The 14,982-nt window shown below is 42.8% G+C and overlaps 1 protein-coding gene across 1 annotated transcript; it reads right to left on the bottom strand.

Annotated features, from left to right (window-relative positions):
• Positions 1–1,275: 1,275 nt before the first annotated feature.
• On the bottom strand, positions 1,276–8,548 carry cyp26c1 (cytochrome P450, family 26, subfamily C, polypeptide 1). Its single transcript, XM_015974740.3, has 7 exons — positions 8,394–8,548; positions 7,482–7,787; positions 6,366–6,590; positions 6,013–6,288; positions 5,772–5,930; positions 5,043–5,429; positions 1,276–2,753 (listed from the first exon to the last, which is right to left on the bottom strand). The coding sequence occupies exons 2-7, from the start codon at positions 7,686–7,688 to the stop codon at positions 2,409–2,411; spliced, it is 1,599 nt and encodes a 532-aa protein (XP_015830226.3). The 5' UTR covers positions 7,689–7,787; positions 8,394–8,548; the 3' UTR covers positions 1,276–2,408.
• Positions 8,549–14,982: the final 6,434 nt, after the last annotated feature.

Below are 14,982 nucleotides of genomic sequence, written 5' to 3'. Positions count from 1 at the left end.
AGTTTCCACAGGTTTGGAACTCGTTGACAGCCACTTCCGAGGTCATACCCATCAGAGTTATGAAACCAGCCCAATCACGTAATATCACAGCAAACAGCTCCTGGGTAGTTTTTATGAATCTGTAGAAACATCAGCAGTCTGGAGTTTCTCTTCTCTGAAATGGAGGTTACATGATTCACAGGAACTGAGCAGTTACACCTAACTAGAATTCATTCCTGACTAATTAGTTGTCAGGAATGCAGCTGTAAGCTAATTATGGAAGACTGTCCCCAGATGAGCCTTTACAAGACATTAAACTGGTTTCAAGTACAGATGCAAAAAAATTCTGACTTTTATTAAGATCAGCTGTAAAAGTCTGAATTTGTAATAATAAACACATCCAAGAACATCTTTGATGGCAATGTAGGAAAAGAAGCTAAATATAAGTCTTCTTCATCTCTCCTGTGTTATCAAAGATGGAGGCCATCCATGCGTAAGTCTGGATCTAAAATAACTTCAGAGCTCTGGTTCGTTCTGCTGGTGGATTATTGCTGATTCTACCATGATCTGTGTCCTCTTGCTTCAGATGCTTTAGTTTTAGGGTCCCATAGGACGTTCCGCATCCTGATCCAGTTCCCAAGTAAGTGGATCCCAGTCTTCCGAGTCTCTTCACGGGTCTCGGTTTTTTTTTTATGATCTCCGCATCTTTTCATCTTAAAGAGCAAGTCACTCCAAATCAACTTTTCTTTTTTGCTGAAAAACTATATAAATGAGTGTCTGATTGTGCTGCAGACACATGTAGTCAATACCTCGGCACTTTAGTGCATCTTAGTTAAAATTTAAATATTCTGCCTAAAACTGTCAGCGATGCACCGTCATCAGGTAAAAACTCAGCACTGCATTTGAGTTTAAATCTGCCGTCGCTATTGGCTTTTGAGGTACACTATGACGTAAGATGGCGCATTATGATGTCACAATGTCGTGAGTGTGTGTATTTGTTAGCGGCTACGCCCTCTCGGTCTGCTAGGCAACAGCATTTGTTGCATTTTTCAAACAGAAAGTGGGAGTTGGTTAAGAATCTGGTAGGGGGTGACTTGCTCTTTAAACAAAAACCAAGAAGAATACCATTTATTGTACTTCTGATATTTGTTTGATGTGTTAAAGTTTATGCTGAGGTTTAAATATTAGTTGCTGATGGAGGGAGCAACAATTCAAGGAAACACCAATATACCCCACCTCCACCAGCAGCACAGATAAAAAAAACACGAGTGTTGGCGTGAAATAAAACTCACAAAGCAAGTCTATCACTTGTTTATCATAGTCTAATGATCTGTGACCTGTACAGTGGCTACATCTGAAACACTCAGTGAAAACACAAACCTCATACAGGATCCATAAAGTGGAGAAAGTGCTACCTCCTTCTATATCTGTCTGTGAGATTTCACAACACATCTGTTTAGCTAAAGACCAACAGAAACAGTCCATAATAACAATAATAACTCTCAGTATGAACTACACTAAATACAAATAAGAAACAGTCTTTTACATGAAAGGTTAGTAACAGATATGATACCTCTGCGTTTTAAATACAGCTTATTTAGATAAACACTTCATTTATTACACGCATAAAACCCTGTCCACGTCTATCACTGCTGATACAAACAACATGTTAAACCCAGAGTTCTCACTGATGATGGAACCAACTTGTCAAAAGTACACGTTCCACACTGAAAGATCCAGTCTCGTGTTAGTGTCCAAACTTGTCCAGTTTCTGTCCACCAAGAGACAGGAAGAGTTTGGTCTGTGTGTCCATCAGTCCAGCATTCATTCCAGCTAGAGCAGGAGCACGTTTCTACAGAGATGGATTCCCCGTAGCCTGGCTCCAAGACACGTCAGAGACAGCACACAGCAGGTGGATACTGCTGATCCCAACCTTCTCAGAGTTCGAACTCAGGTTTGTTTTAGTCGGTGCACACGAGAATGAAAACTACAGACAGATCAAAGAGATTAAAGTAGCAGAAACATGTCAGTTAAGTTTCCTGAACTCTCCTGGCATTTAGATGAACCTGAAGTCATATTAGGATTCTTCAAGCCAGATTAAGGCTCTAATCTCATTAATTAAAACTGATTTACAGAATAAAAAGATCAAATGTTTCTGTTTTCTCCTTCTGAGTAAAAACCGTCCATCTTAATAACTTAAATGTATTCAAGGGATAAAACCACTAAACGTTTCTATCACAACTACAGAGAAGAAGTGCAGCAGGCCGGCGGAGAGAACCCCTTCATGTCTGTGAAGATGGAAGCAGGTCAGCTGAACCATCAGAACCAGTAAAGACCTGTCTGTTTGCTTGGAGAACATTTCCAGAAGCAGAAAAGCTTGAACGACCACCTGGGTGAGCGTTATGAAAGTTCCTCTGTCCTGTCTTTGCCTACAGCAGGTCGCCGTAGGAGAAATGCACGTGCAGCCCGTTTACCGGGTGCACTATTGGAACTGTTTGCATTTTGGGGAACTTCTCTGTTGCCAGGGTCCATTTGCATGTCCCGACCAGCTCCACGGCCAGAGTTTTAAGGATGATCTGAGCCAGTTCTTTCCCAACACAGCTACGCATGCCCCCGCCAAATGGCACATAGCTGAACCGAGATGAGCGGCTCTCATCCCGCTCCGGGCCGAACCGGTCCGGGTCGAACAGCTCGGGGCTCTGAAAGGTCGGTGCGGTCTCATGTGTGTCCCGGATGCTATACATCACACTCCAGCCTTTGGGGATCTGGTAGCCCTGCAACACAAGAACAAGCAGGATTAAATGTATTAATGCAGTCCTTTAGGATGGTTGAGCAAACATTGAACAGAGAGAGCTGAAACTTGCAGGCATGCTGAGGGGGAAGGCAGTCTGCACCGTTACTCTGCTGTATCTCTACGACCCATCCCATTTCAAATGAAATCTTTTATTTTCAGTAATTGGGAACATTCTCAGTTGAATATGGAATGATCTCAGACCATTCATTTACTCACATCAGGTGTATCAATGTGGCTGCGGCAGAGCTCATGTTTGGACACTAACAGGAGATTAAATGTGTTATTATCTGTAATTTCTCTGGAAGGGTTGTTTCTTTTCTCAGCCACTGAGGACTGTTTGCACAGAGTTGATGACTGTTTACAGGCTGACACGACATCACAGGGATGGTAAACTATTATTTACCATCACTCAGGTTAATTGGGTTTAATGCACCAGTAATGTAGTAATGTAGTGTAGTCAGTGCATTCTGAGATTTTCACTAATGTTCTTGCTAACTATTATTGGATACCAAGCTTCATTGTTTGTACAAAATATTTAGCCTGTTTTTCTTACATTCAGCACTTTTACATTTACTTCCTAAAAATCAACATTTACCACAATCTCATCTAAATGTTAAATCTAAACCTAAAAGTTAAATATGAATCCTAATCTGTGACCTAATCTTTTGGTTATAGAGAAAGTATCCACACTTTAAAAACTATTGACCCTTTGCACGCAACGTCACACCAGCCATGGGACCGCCCCCTCCGCCATGATGGACGCCAGAAAGATTGTTCACACTGGTTGAAACTCCTGTGAAGCTGGTCAGAACAAGCCAGAGTGTAGCCTTTTATCCTAGCCTTTGACTTAGTGGATTTCACAGTGAAATCGTAGTTTGCTGCGAGGTTGGCTGCAACAGACAAGGATGTGAACACATCTTGTTTTTTTAATAACTTGATGGAAGCTAAAGACTGAAGGACTAGTAGCCAAAAGTACTTTTGAATTTGCAGCAAACATTTTTTACTGGGTCACATTAACATTTGTTTATTTCAACAGAAAGACAGGAACTAACCCTAACCCACGCTAAACATCACAACAACAACAACAAAAACCTGAGTCTCAGGCTCTACTTTTCCTCCTGTTTAGTATTCGTGTCGCTCACTGTTTACATCCTTTTGACAACCGATATGTTGGACCCACGTGATTAGGTGACTTAAGGGTCAATTTGGCATTTGTGGCCCTGCCTACCAAACAGACGACCATCGGTGCTCACTTTCGATACAGACTGTGCTTCACAGACTTAGCTCTCAGATTTAATTTTGATATGAGATTTAAAATTTGGATTTAACATGAATTTTAAACATATCACCTCCATTTAGATTAAACTTTACATTTTTAATTTAACATTTAGATTTAGATGAAACTTAGATTTAAAGGTGCTGGACAGAGGGACGTTTTCTTTGAATCACACGTGTAAAGCGAATCAAACACTAAACAGAGTTTCTGCATTAGCATTATAGCAGATGGCAATGTCTGAATCCTTATAGTCATCCGATTTTCCTCTCTGGAATATGGCAAGGAGAGCGGTTATTGGAAAGCCCCAGAGTGGTACCCGCACAGCTGGACTCAGACAAGAGGCAAGTTGATCGGGACGCTAACGGTAAAAAGCGATATGGAAGGATGGTCTTCAGAACCCTACTGTTTATTTACTTTTATTGTGTGTTTCATTCCTGTGCTCGCACATAGCAGCTTAGCTTAGCAGAGCTAGCTGCTTCAGTATATTTCAATAATCTACAGAAAATAAAACGACATGCTGCCAGTTTGATCGCTGCGAGTGCGTGTTACACCACTCCAGAACATACTGATCAATAGCGTACCAGAATGACCTCTCCTCATCGGACTTACTCTCTAGCCGACTGTTGTCCAGGAGGGACTCATTAAGTGAGCTGACACTGAATATCAAACAACTGGCTAAAATTTAGCAGGAATATTTTACTTTTGGTATTCCGCAGAAGTGTGCAGACATTACTGGACATCTGGGAATGCACCGACTACACTACAATTACATTATTGGTACAATAAACTGTGGTGTGCCATAAACTCCAGTAGATACAAATAAACACAGAATGGGTTGTTTATGTTTTTGTTTTGTTTTTTCTTTCTGCACAAATAAAGTCATTTTTTGGCAAACAGATTTTTTCTATGTTAGGCAACACTGTTCCAGAAGGAAAGGTAAACAACTACGATTGTTGTCAGATAAGTGCAGCGGTGAAGAAATCCTGGACTTACATCCAGTTCAAAGGTCTGCAGAGCGGTGCGGTAACCCCCGGATACCGGCGGCAGGATCCGGAGCACCTCTTTAACGACACAGTCGACATACTGGAGCCGACTCAGCTTGTCCAGGGTCAGGTAGGGGACATGAGCTTGGGGACAGGGAAACCCTTCCTCTGCACTCTGACAGCTGCCGTTCTCTGTTTCAGCAGCATCCTGATCTTTTACAGCATTGACACAAGGCAGCTCGTGGTTCTGGCTCTGCTGATGGATGAGACCCTCAGCCTCCAGTTGCACCCGGGTCTTCTCCACTACCTCTGGGTAGCGGAGCAGCTGCAGAACCAGAGATGTGGAGGCGCTGGCTGTGGTGGAGTGAGCAGCAAAGATCAGCTCAACTGCTATTTCCTGAAAGACAGAAAACAGACAGTTGAGGTTTTATTCACTGGACCTGGACTTGTGTCTCAGAACCAAATGAGCCTCAGCATCTACAGCTGGACCTCTGGTAAAAGGATCACCGAGTCAAAATCATCCCACTTTTCTGTTTGCGCATCAGATCACAACAACCACGTGATCTCCTGACCTGACATCAGCCCCGATCACACCACAGATAATAAGACTGTCACTATTCTGATGTGCAGCCCATCATGCATTTCAGTAGCATCTTCTGTGATGAATTTCACACGTCTGTCTCTGACTCCCATCTCTCTGTGATATTTTGTTAGTGAGGACGGTACGGAGGTCTTGTACCTTGAGCTCCTGGATGCTGAGCTGCTGCCCACTCTCCTTGGCGCTGGAGAGCATGTAGTCAAAAGCATCCTGATATTCATCTTCCACCTGCTGCCTCGCCATCTTCTCCTCGATGATCTTCTCCATGTTGGCGTACAGGATCTCTCTGGCTTTGATCCCCTGGAAAGAGAAATGATTGCTGTGTCATCAGTGCCCCTCCTGAACCCAGAAACATCTAGAACATCTGGAGAGAACCTTTTACCTTTCGCAGCCCACTGAGCGGAGCATCTATGGGGAGGGAGAAGAGGTTGTTCATCAGCTGCTCAAAGGTCTTAGCCAGGTAAACGATCCGTTTCTCCTGCAGCCGTAGATCAAGCAGGACGCCCACAGCAACGCGGAACGTCAGAGACTTGGCTGCGCTGTACACATCAATGGCGACGGGCTCGGAACACCACTTGGCAATTTCTGATTTGATTACATCCTGCAGCCGGGGCAGGTAGGACTCCAGAGCCCCCCGGCTAAAGACTTTGGCCACAATCTGAAAGGGATCAGAAACAGACAGGAGTCACCTTGGACCTGAGAGATCCGAAGTCCTCCCCATGGTCATGGTCTCACCTTTCTCTTCTTCCTGTGCAAGTCTCCGATAGAGTTGACCAGGGTGTTGGGTCCCAGGATTATGCGGGTGCTCTGGGGCCACTGGGTGCACACCAGGCTGTGCTCCCCCAGCAGGATCTTCCGGATGTTTTCTGCACCTGTCACCCGGATGAGGGGCTTTCCCAGGAGGTGGGTCTTAAACACATTTCCATAACGCTCCCGACGTGAGATGTGGAAGTTAGAACCCTGAGGTGTGAACACAAATGCTTAAATATATGAAACAGGAAGACAAATACTCCATTTCAAACTCCAAATTATAAACATTAAGGATATATGTGATTGGCTGATTAGTTCTCCACAAACTGAGCCACATTTAAAAGGAATTGCATGTTAGAAATGTATCCGTTTATTAATTTAATAAACAGGAGCTGCAGTAGCATGAGGAGGAACCAACAACAGCCACACAGTCTGACTCCTCCCCCTCAGCCTGCTGGATGGACCAGTCACCACCAAGCAGTCAGCCAGTGCGGCTGTGATGAGCAGTCTGGTACTATCAGCCGGGTCCACACGCGCACGCACGCGCATGTACACGCACGCATACAATTTTGAATTTAATACCATGAAGCAAAAATCACCACAGAAATCATCAATCACGTTCTCCTTCTGTTTGTTTGGAAACTTAAATGTATTTTAATTATTATTATAATTTTTTTGGTCTGGTTGAATATTTAATTCATGCAGCAGAAGTATTCCCGATGGAGTGCAGAGCGCGTGTGTAGGAGGACATGACAAACATTTGAAGGTAAAAGGCTTCCAGGGTTCTGGTGCTGATTTTCAGTAAATGATGTAAAACTTCTGATCAACACGTTGGGCTCTTTACTGGGAGGATGAACGCACGTGCTCATATCAAAGCGCAGGTAAAGTAAACTAAAGCAGTGATGAGACAAAAACGAAGTAATTCTGAGAAGTGAGGGGAAATAAACGATATTAATAAAAATCTTAACATTTATTTTGTTTTATTGCTGTTTAATTTTCCGCTCAGAGTAACAAGGTAAAGATGGACGGAGGAACCGAACAGAACCGCGTTCCCGTGCCTGCTCAACACCTGAGCCGCTCCAGAAAATCCTCAGAACCCACCTGGAACAGCCAGTGGAAGGTCTCCCCGACCAGCGGCCAGCCCATCGAGCCCTTGGGCAGCGGCAGGCCCGACTCCTTGTCCCGGGTCAGGCTCCAGCGGAGGCTCCAAAGCTGGCGAGTCAGCACCAGCAGCAGCACCGCTGACAGAACCGATGTGAGCGTGGTGACCAAAGCCGACAGAACTCCAAATTGGGCCAGGGCGAACATCTCCCAACTGGTCCACTTCTCAGCATCGAGCTGCCTCTGCGCGTTAGAAACCGAGTCCGGACTTCTCCAGACCTGCTCTCCTTTCCTCTCGTGGGAATTCTGCTCAACGAGAAGAAAGGCGAGTTTGTTCTGGATCGAATCAGAACATAAAAGTTAGAAACCAAAAATGGGGCAAATATTTGAGGAAGGCTCTGAACCGGAGTCCGTGCGCCATGGAGCTAATACGCTGTTATTGTAGCTAATTGGACCAGAGGGGGTTCTGATCCCTCCTGATAGTTCACACACACACACACACACACACACACACACACACACACACACACACACACACACACACACACACACACACACCTGACGGATGCGCCTCCAGATATGAGGAGGCGCAGGAGGACGAACGCGCTCCTCCTGGGTGAGGAGTAGCTGTCAACTATTCCAAATAGTTTTACAGGTCTGCGTGCGCCGGCTTGTCTATGAGGTTCTACCCCAGTGTAGGTACAGTTGGGGGGCTCCGCCGCCCCCCGGGCCCTCTCACAGGTAATAAATATGGGTACAACGTCTGACGGAGGACTTCAGAAAATTTTCACAGAAATGAGATGAGTTCTGAGCGCAACAAACAAACAAACAAACAAATAAATAAATAAGCAAACACCCGCGAGGATCCAGATCAGTGAGAATGAAAATCAAGTATGAGAGGAGTCCGCCTACCTCCTACACACTGCACCTCCGAGTCCTTTTGCACTTTGACAAACCTCCCTCTCTCCTTCTGGACCGAACCGGTGCGCTCCTGCTCCTGCAGACGGAGGGGGCTGCAGCAGGTTTTATAGAACCGGTCCACCTTCCGCCGGTGACGTTACCGAGGCTCGTTCATTCACGGCGCGGAACGGACTCGCGGCTCCAAGAACAAAAAAAAAAAAAAAAGGAAAAGGTTTGAAGAACCAGTGGAGACGCAGCTGTGCGTGCGCGCGTTTGTGTGTGTGTGTGTGTTGTGATGGCAGCCAATAGGGAGAAGGCTCAGGAGCCAATCAGCGGGGATCAGCGCAGAGGTTTTGGCGCAGTTCAGACCGCAGCTTCAGTTCAGCGCAGCCTGGTTGGAGCGGAACAGGAGTCTGGACTAAAAACACAATTCCTGAACTTCCCACTTCTTCCCGTTTGTCTCTGTGTCGTGATCATGTCCTTCCCCCCCTTTTATTTAATAATAATAATAATAATAATAATAATAATAATAATAATAATAATAATAATAATAATAACAATAATAATAATAATAATATGAAGAAGAACAAAAATAGAAACAATTATTATTAGTAGTAGTGGTAATAATATTATATTATAATTTATTAATATTGTTATTGTTGTAGTTAGTTATTATTATAATTATCATTATATAATTATAATTATTATTATTACTGCTATTATTAATATTATTAGTAGTAGTATTATTAATAATATTATTAATTATTATTATTATTATTATTATTATTAATACTATTATTATTGTTATTATTATTATTATTATTATTATTATTATTATTATGTAATTGATTTCATCAGAAGATGTGTTTCTCTTTTTGCGTACAGGTGATTTGTAGAACGAACTCTAAGTTTTAAACAGTGAGTTTATTTTTATTCTGTGATTCGGGTATAATTCGATGTTTGACGCACCTGAAGGTTTCATGCTGAGACTTCCTGTTGCTCCGCGTTCAGAGCCGCGCTGATCTTGTCCCAGGTTCGGGTTTAAACGAAACAGAACCGCCATTAAGTCAAATACAAATTAAAATGTGCATAAATAGTTTTATTTGCTAATGAAAAAATGTTTTACATTTTAAATATCAATTAAACAAACGAATGTTTTAACCTTGATTATGAAGAAGTCGATATTAAACTTAATATTATCAGTTATTGTCTAAAGATGCTGCAGGTCGCTGATTTAGAGGAAATTAAATATATATGAAGATGACACAATGACATCATTGTAGACTTCTCCACACAAATAAAAATGCATTCGTTTCTCCGAAATTTTTTTCTTTTTCGTTTTCATTCAGAGAAAAAAAATCGTTTTTACTGCAGATGACTTTTTGTTATGATTTAAATCATCACTTAAGTGTGACGTGATCTCTAAATATTGTTTTAAATACTTTTTTAAAATCAGAAACTCTGTTTTGGCCCTGGAGATATTTCTTGTATTTTTCTGCTGCACATTTTTGGTTAATATATATATATATATATATATATATATATATATATATATATATATATATATATATATATATATATATATATATATATATATATATATATATATATATACATATATATATACCTTTGCAGTGAAAATAAAGAAATCGCACGTGCTTCCTCCCATGCTTTACATTATCAGCAATAAAACCGTAAGAGCCGTTCAAGTCAAATGAATCCAACATTAAAATATTTTTCTAAAATGAGGCCCTAAAATCACAAGCCTCCTCCTCCCTCACCCCTCCTCCCTCACACCCCCCCCCCCCACACACACACACACACACCCACCCCCCGACGGGTTTCTATGATCTCAGTATGACGTGAGTTGATCGAAGGAGATCCACATTCTTCTGCTTGAGACCTTTGGAGAATGCAAATGTTATGGAACTCCATCACCAGAGCTCTTTCAATCACTTTTTTCTGAGTTTCAGAAGAATGTTGTAAAAACAGATAAGGAAACAGAAACTTTTAGTTTAAGATCTTTAAAGTTGATTTGGGGGGGTGGGGGGGGGGGCATTTGACATTTAAATAAAAAATGCTTTCATTATGAACTAGTGATAAAAACCTACTGCTTCAGATGTGTTTTCAGCAAGATCTTTAGGATGGTGGAGCTCTCAACTTCAGAAGACATTTTCTAATTTTAAATAATTTGGTTGGCTGAAGATCACCAGAATATTTTTATTGTGACATTCAATATAAAAAGCAAAATCAGATTACCCTAGATTTAAAACTAAGACAGATGACTTCATAAGTAGTGTTGTGAAGGCATGTCTTTAAACTAGAAGATCTCCACACACACACAACACTGTCCTCCTCTGATCTGTCTCCTGTTTGTCCCATCATACACCAGGATCTCCTCAGACACTTAAAGGAACCTTCCTCTAATCCTGCTTGGAGCTTTTAAAAGCTTCTGTAAATGAAACCTTCATCCTGTGGCGCCTCAGGGTGTTTCATCCTCAACAGTTTGTTCTCCAGATCTGGTTTCAGCCTCAAAACCATGACAGATGGGAGCTGTTGGCTCAGATCAGAGCTTTTTGTGTTGGATTATTCATCTCTATCTGATATCAGCCTGTGTGTGTGTGTGTGTGTGTGTGTGTGTGTGTGTGTGTGTGTGTGTGTGTGTGTGTGTGTGTGTGTGTGTGTGTGTGTGTGTGTGTGTTTGGGCCTGAGGGCTGATTTTCAGTGTGTTACCCTCCACTGTTGTTTAAAAGGGGGACCACAGGGTGTGCTCCAACCACAGGGTGAACACACTCCTGAGGCTCCCTGGTAAGGTCTGATCAGGAGTTCTGGAAAGGAGGTCCGTCAGATGGTCGAACCTCGGATTCAGTCAATGTGGTTTTCTTAAGGAGGGTTCTTTCGGCTCAGCCTTTGATTGACTGGGTGTCCTATGTTCCAACCCTAGTGACGGAAAGAATGACATCACAGATACAAGCAACTAAAATGAGTTTTCTCCACAGTGTTTCTGGCCTCTCCCTTACGCCCACTGCACACTGGGAGCAAAAGAGGCGCAGAACGCCAGCAGAACGGTTTACTTGCGACAGTCACACCGGGAAAGTCTCAGCAGTTTCTCTACCGTGCTCCTCGCTTTACTCACAAGATCACAAAATCCCTCGAGACATCCACCAACCTCCTCGCGAGAGATCACACGATCCCTCGAGACTTCAAACGTTATGGTTTGTTTATACAATCTGCCTTTAAACCAAACAGAAGGAAGGGTTGTTCCTCTCAACCATCAGGATTAAAGCTATGAAAACACACTATGCACTTCTGGAACAATGCTGTAAGTAAATGTCGTTTGGTCACACGTAAGCTTTGTTTACATGAAATTGCATTGCTGCAATACTTTTATTTTGAAAGTTACCAGGGATTTTACACAAAAATTAAGTGTAATTCCCTGTTTAGCCCTATGCTAACTGCAGTAATTGCATTCTTCAGAAGCGGCTCCTGGAAAAAATTGAACCCAATCTTGTCTTTAGCGGCGCATCGTGCCACTTCTGGTACGCGTCTGAAAATCACAGCATTGCAGCTGGTTTGTTACACTCCATAGCATGATGTAGTTTTGGAGGAGGGGGGATGGGAGAACATGCCCCCCCCCCCCCCCCCCCCCCCACACACACACACACACACACACTTTTTCAGAAGAAAATTTTTGTCCCCTACACTTTTTACCATTCAAAAACAACATTACACTATATTAAATAGACACTGGTTGAGCACTAGGACCAAGCAGAAAACAACCGCTTGTGTTGAAGCCTTATTGGCTGCTGATACTTACTAATGTGTGACTAGCCGTTCCTGCTGTCACTGCAGTTGTAAACAAGACATGCTTACTTTTTTCTAGTTTGCCAGCTGCCAGGGGGGTATTGAAGAAAGTCAATTTAGAACATTGGGGATCTCCTGATAAATCCCTGCTTGCCAAAGCGCTCCCCTCCCTTCTCGGTTTTGCGGGAAGCGAGGGCAGCACAAACTATTCTAAGGTGCATGTATGTACTCTATCGGCATTCAAGGCTCAAGCGCGTCCATAGGCAGCCCCTGTTAATCAATGCTAGACATAAGAGAATGGACAAATGACAGAGGCTCTTTCTTCATCCAGACAGAGCAATAATTATTCATTCATGCCTGCGAGGACTACAAAAATATCAGAGCTAAAATAGAGACAATGAGCTGTTTGAAAAAAGCGCATTGTACATGTAACCATGGCAATGCCGAAAGTCCACTTCAGCTCTTGTTTCTCCGGATATTTAATTAAAGTTTTCATCATTTATGTGTCGTTTTCATGTTCTGCTCCAGAGTCTGGATGTTTAGAGACTCAAGGACTTTGTTTTTGCTGAGCAGCTGTGAGTTTTAAGAATACACATTTGTGGTGGTCACATGACCCTAAAGTTAATGCTGTAAACTTTAGAGATAGGGTGAGAAGGTCATCCGAGAGGGGCTCAGAGTAGACTCGCTGCTCCTCCACATCAAGAAGAGCCAGTTATGGTGGGTCTCCCTGGTGAGGTTTTCCGAACACGTCATTCCATGGCTTTATTCAGACTTTATAAGTCAAGAAGTAAAAGTAAACTCTAATGTCATCTGCATAGAAGTTCACCAAACCCCTGACCAAATGCAGGAAACCTGAACCAGTAAGAAAAATGTGTTGCTTTCTGGTGGACCATTTCAAACAGGCCTGGGTGGAAGAACAGGAGGCTGTTATAATGGAGAATTCATGGGCCAGGGCTCTTGAACTTGTCTACTCCTTTTTTCCCGGCACATGCCACTGACTAATTCAGTTTAATCTAGTCCACATGGCGTACATGTCTAAAGACAAACTGTCCTGCATGCACCCTGAAATAAGCCCGTGTGTACCAGATGTAACCTCACCGAGCATTCCTCAGCCACATCTTTTGGTCATGCCCTTTCCTGGATAGATTTTGGAGAACTATTTTGGACGCACTATCCAGAGTTGACCTTAACTAAATCATGCTGTGTCTCTTTCTGGAGTCCTGGAAAATCAACAAAATCTTAATGATACCAAATATCTTTCTTTATCATCTGCCCTGCTTTTAGCCCGTATTGTTATTTTAGTCATATGGAAAGACACCGATCCTCCTGTCTAAAGCTAGAAAAGATAAGATGTTCATTATAACAACCCCGTGGCCCATCTTGTAAGCATTTACTGCTTAGTGAAAAAATAATGGTTTTGTATGACTTTGTGTGGCTAAACCTGGTTTAGCCACATGGGTTTTACAAGAAGGGGCCATCCATGTAGTGACAAGGTGTGTGGGATGTTTTGTTGATTCTGCTCAACTTTTATTATCAGACAAATGCACACATGTATCTTCCTTTTGTTTGTGCTGTACGTTAGTGAGTAAGTAGAGCTGTTGATGGCTATAAATAAGTAAACATAAATCATCATGTAATGTAAATATCCCTAGGTGAAAATAAATTAAAACAAATTTAACTTAAAATGTGATGTGTGATTTGTCTGCAAACAAACTGATTTTTAAGTGAATTCTACTTTTTAAATTGCGTAAAAAATGAAATGAAGGCCGTGAAAGAGCTCTCCATTTTGCCGCTGTGCATCAAAAGCAGTATCATTTCTTTTGAACCTCAGGAACGTAACAGATGTTAGTGACGTGTGTGTGTCCTGGCTGAGAAGGTTTATTAATTTACTGATGCAGACAAATGGAGATAAACCACAGCAGTGACAGGAGACATAGCCGCATGCTGGACTAAAACATCAACACAAGCACAAAGACAAATCCCCTTCAGCGAGCACATTGTGTTTTTGACAGCACTGCCTTTGTTGGGTTGGAGGAGGGAAATGTCCGGAAACCCAAAAGACACAAATCTGTGAGAAAACTGTCAGTAACTTACAAACATCTGAGTCTGAAAACATCCCTGACTCATGTTCTGGTATAGCCACCTGATCAGGCCTCAGATCAGCTGGTGTGTGTGTTTATGTTTATTCATTTAGCAGACACTTTTATCCAAAGCGTCTTATAATTTATAACCTATAGGGCGTGTTGTGATCTGTGGGGGAAACCGGAGTACCCGGAGGAAACCCACGCATGCATGGGGAGAACACACAACTCCACGCAGAAAGGCCGCAGCCGAGATTCGAACCTGCGACCTTCGTGCTGCGAGGCAACAGTGCTAACCACTGCGCCACCATGCAGCCCGTGTGTGTGTGTGTGTGTGTGTGTGTGTGTGTGTGAGAGAGAGAGAGAGAGGGAGGGAGGGAGAGAGTGATCCACTTAGCTTCAGATTGTGCACATTGATGCTATTAGAAGTCAGGTTATGTTGCCATCAATCCTGAAGTAGCATGTGCGTGTCTCCATGGGTCGACCAAAAGGACCACTTCAAGGACCATTATCAGGAACCATCGGAGCAGAACCTTTGGTTAAATCTCAGTGTTTGGTTGTGACTCAGTAGGAAATCAGCAGACATTGCCCAAAACAACTAGCATTTGTAAAGTTGGAAGGACTGTTGGCGAAGCGCAATGGAAGGAAAATAAGCAGTGTTCATGCTGCTTCAAAATCACAGTAAACTCCCAACACCGAAAAGTGCAGCAGAAATG

Source organism: Nothobranchius furzeri, chromosome 12 (genome assembly GCF_043380555.1).
Source record: "Nothobranchius furzeri strain GRZ-AD chromosome 12, NfurGRZ-RIMD1, whole genome shotgun sequence".
Lineage (NCBI taxonomy): Eukaryota > Metazoa > Chordata > Actinopteri > Cyprinodontiformes > Nothobranchiidae > Nothobranchius > Nothobranchius furzeri.
This window is presented reverse-complemented; position numbering and strand designations above follow the sequence as displayed.

What these genes read in the sequence shown, in the direction of transcription:
- cyp26c1 (XM_015974740.3), bottom strand. Translation starts at nt 7,688, where the DNA reads ATGTTCGCCCTGGCCCAATTTGGAGTTCTGTCGGCTTTGGTCACCACG. An exon ending in CCTTCCACTGGCTGTTCCAG is followed by an intron (nt 6,591 to 7,481) that starts GTGGGTTCTGAG and finishes TTCACACCTCAG; the next exon opens with GGTTCTAACTTCCACATCTC. An exon ending in TGCAGACCTTTGAACTGGAT is followed by an intron (nt 2,754 to 5,042) that starts GTAAGTCCAGGA and finishes CTTGTGTTGCAG; the next exon opens with GGCTACCAGATCCCCAAAGG.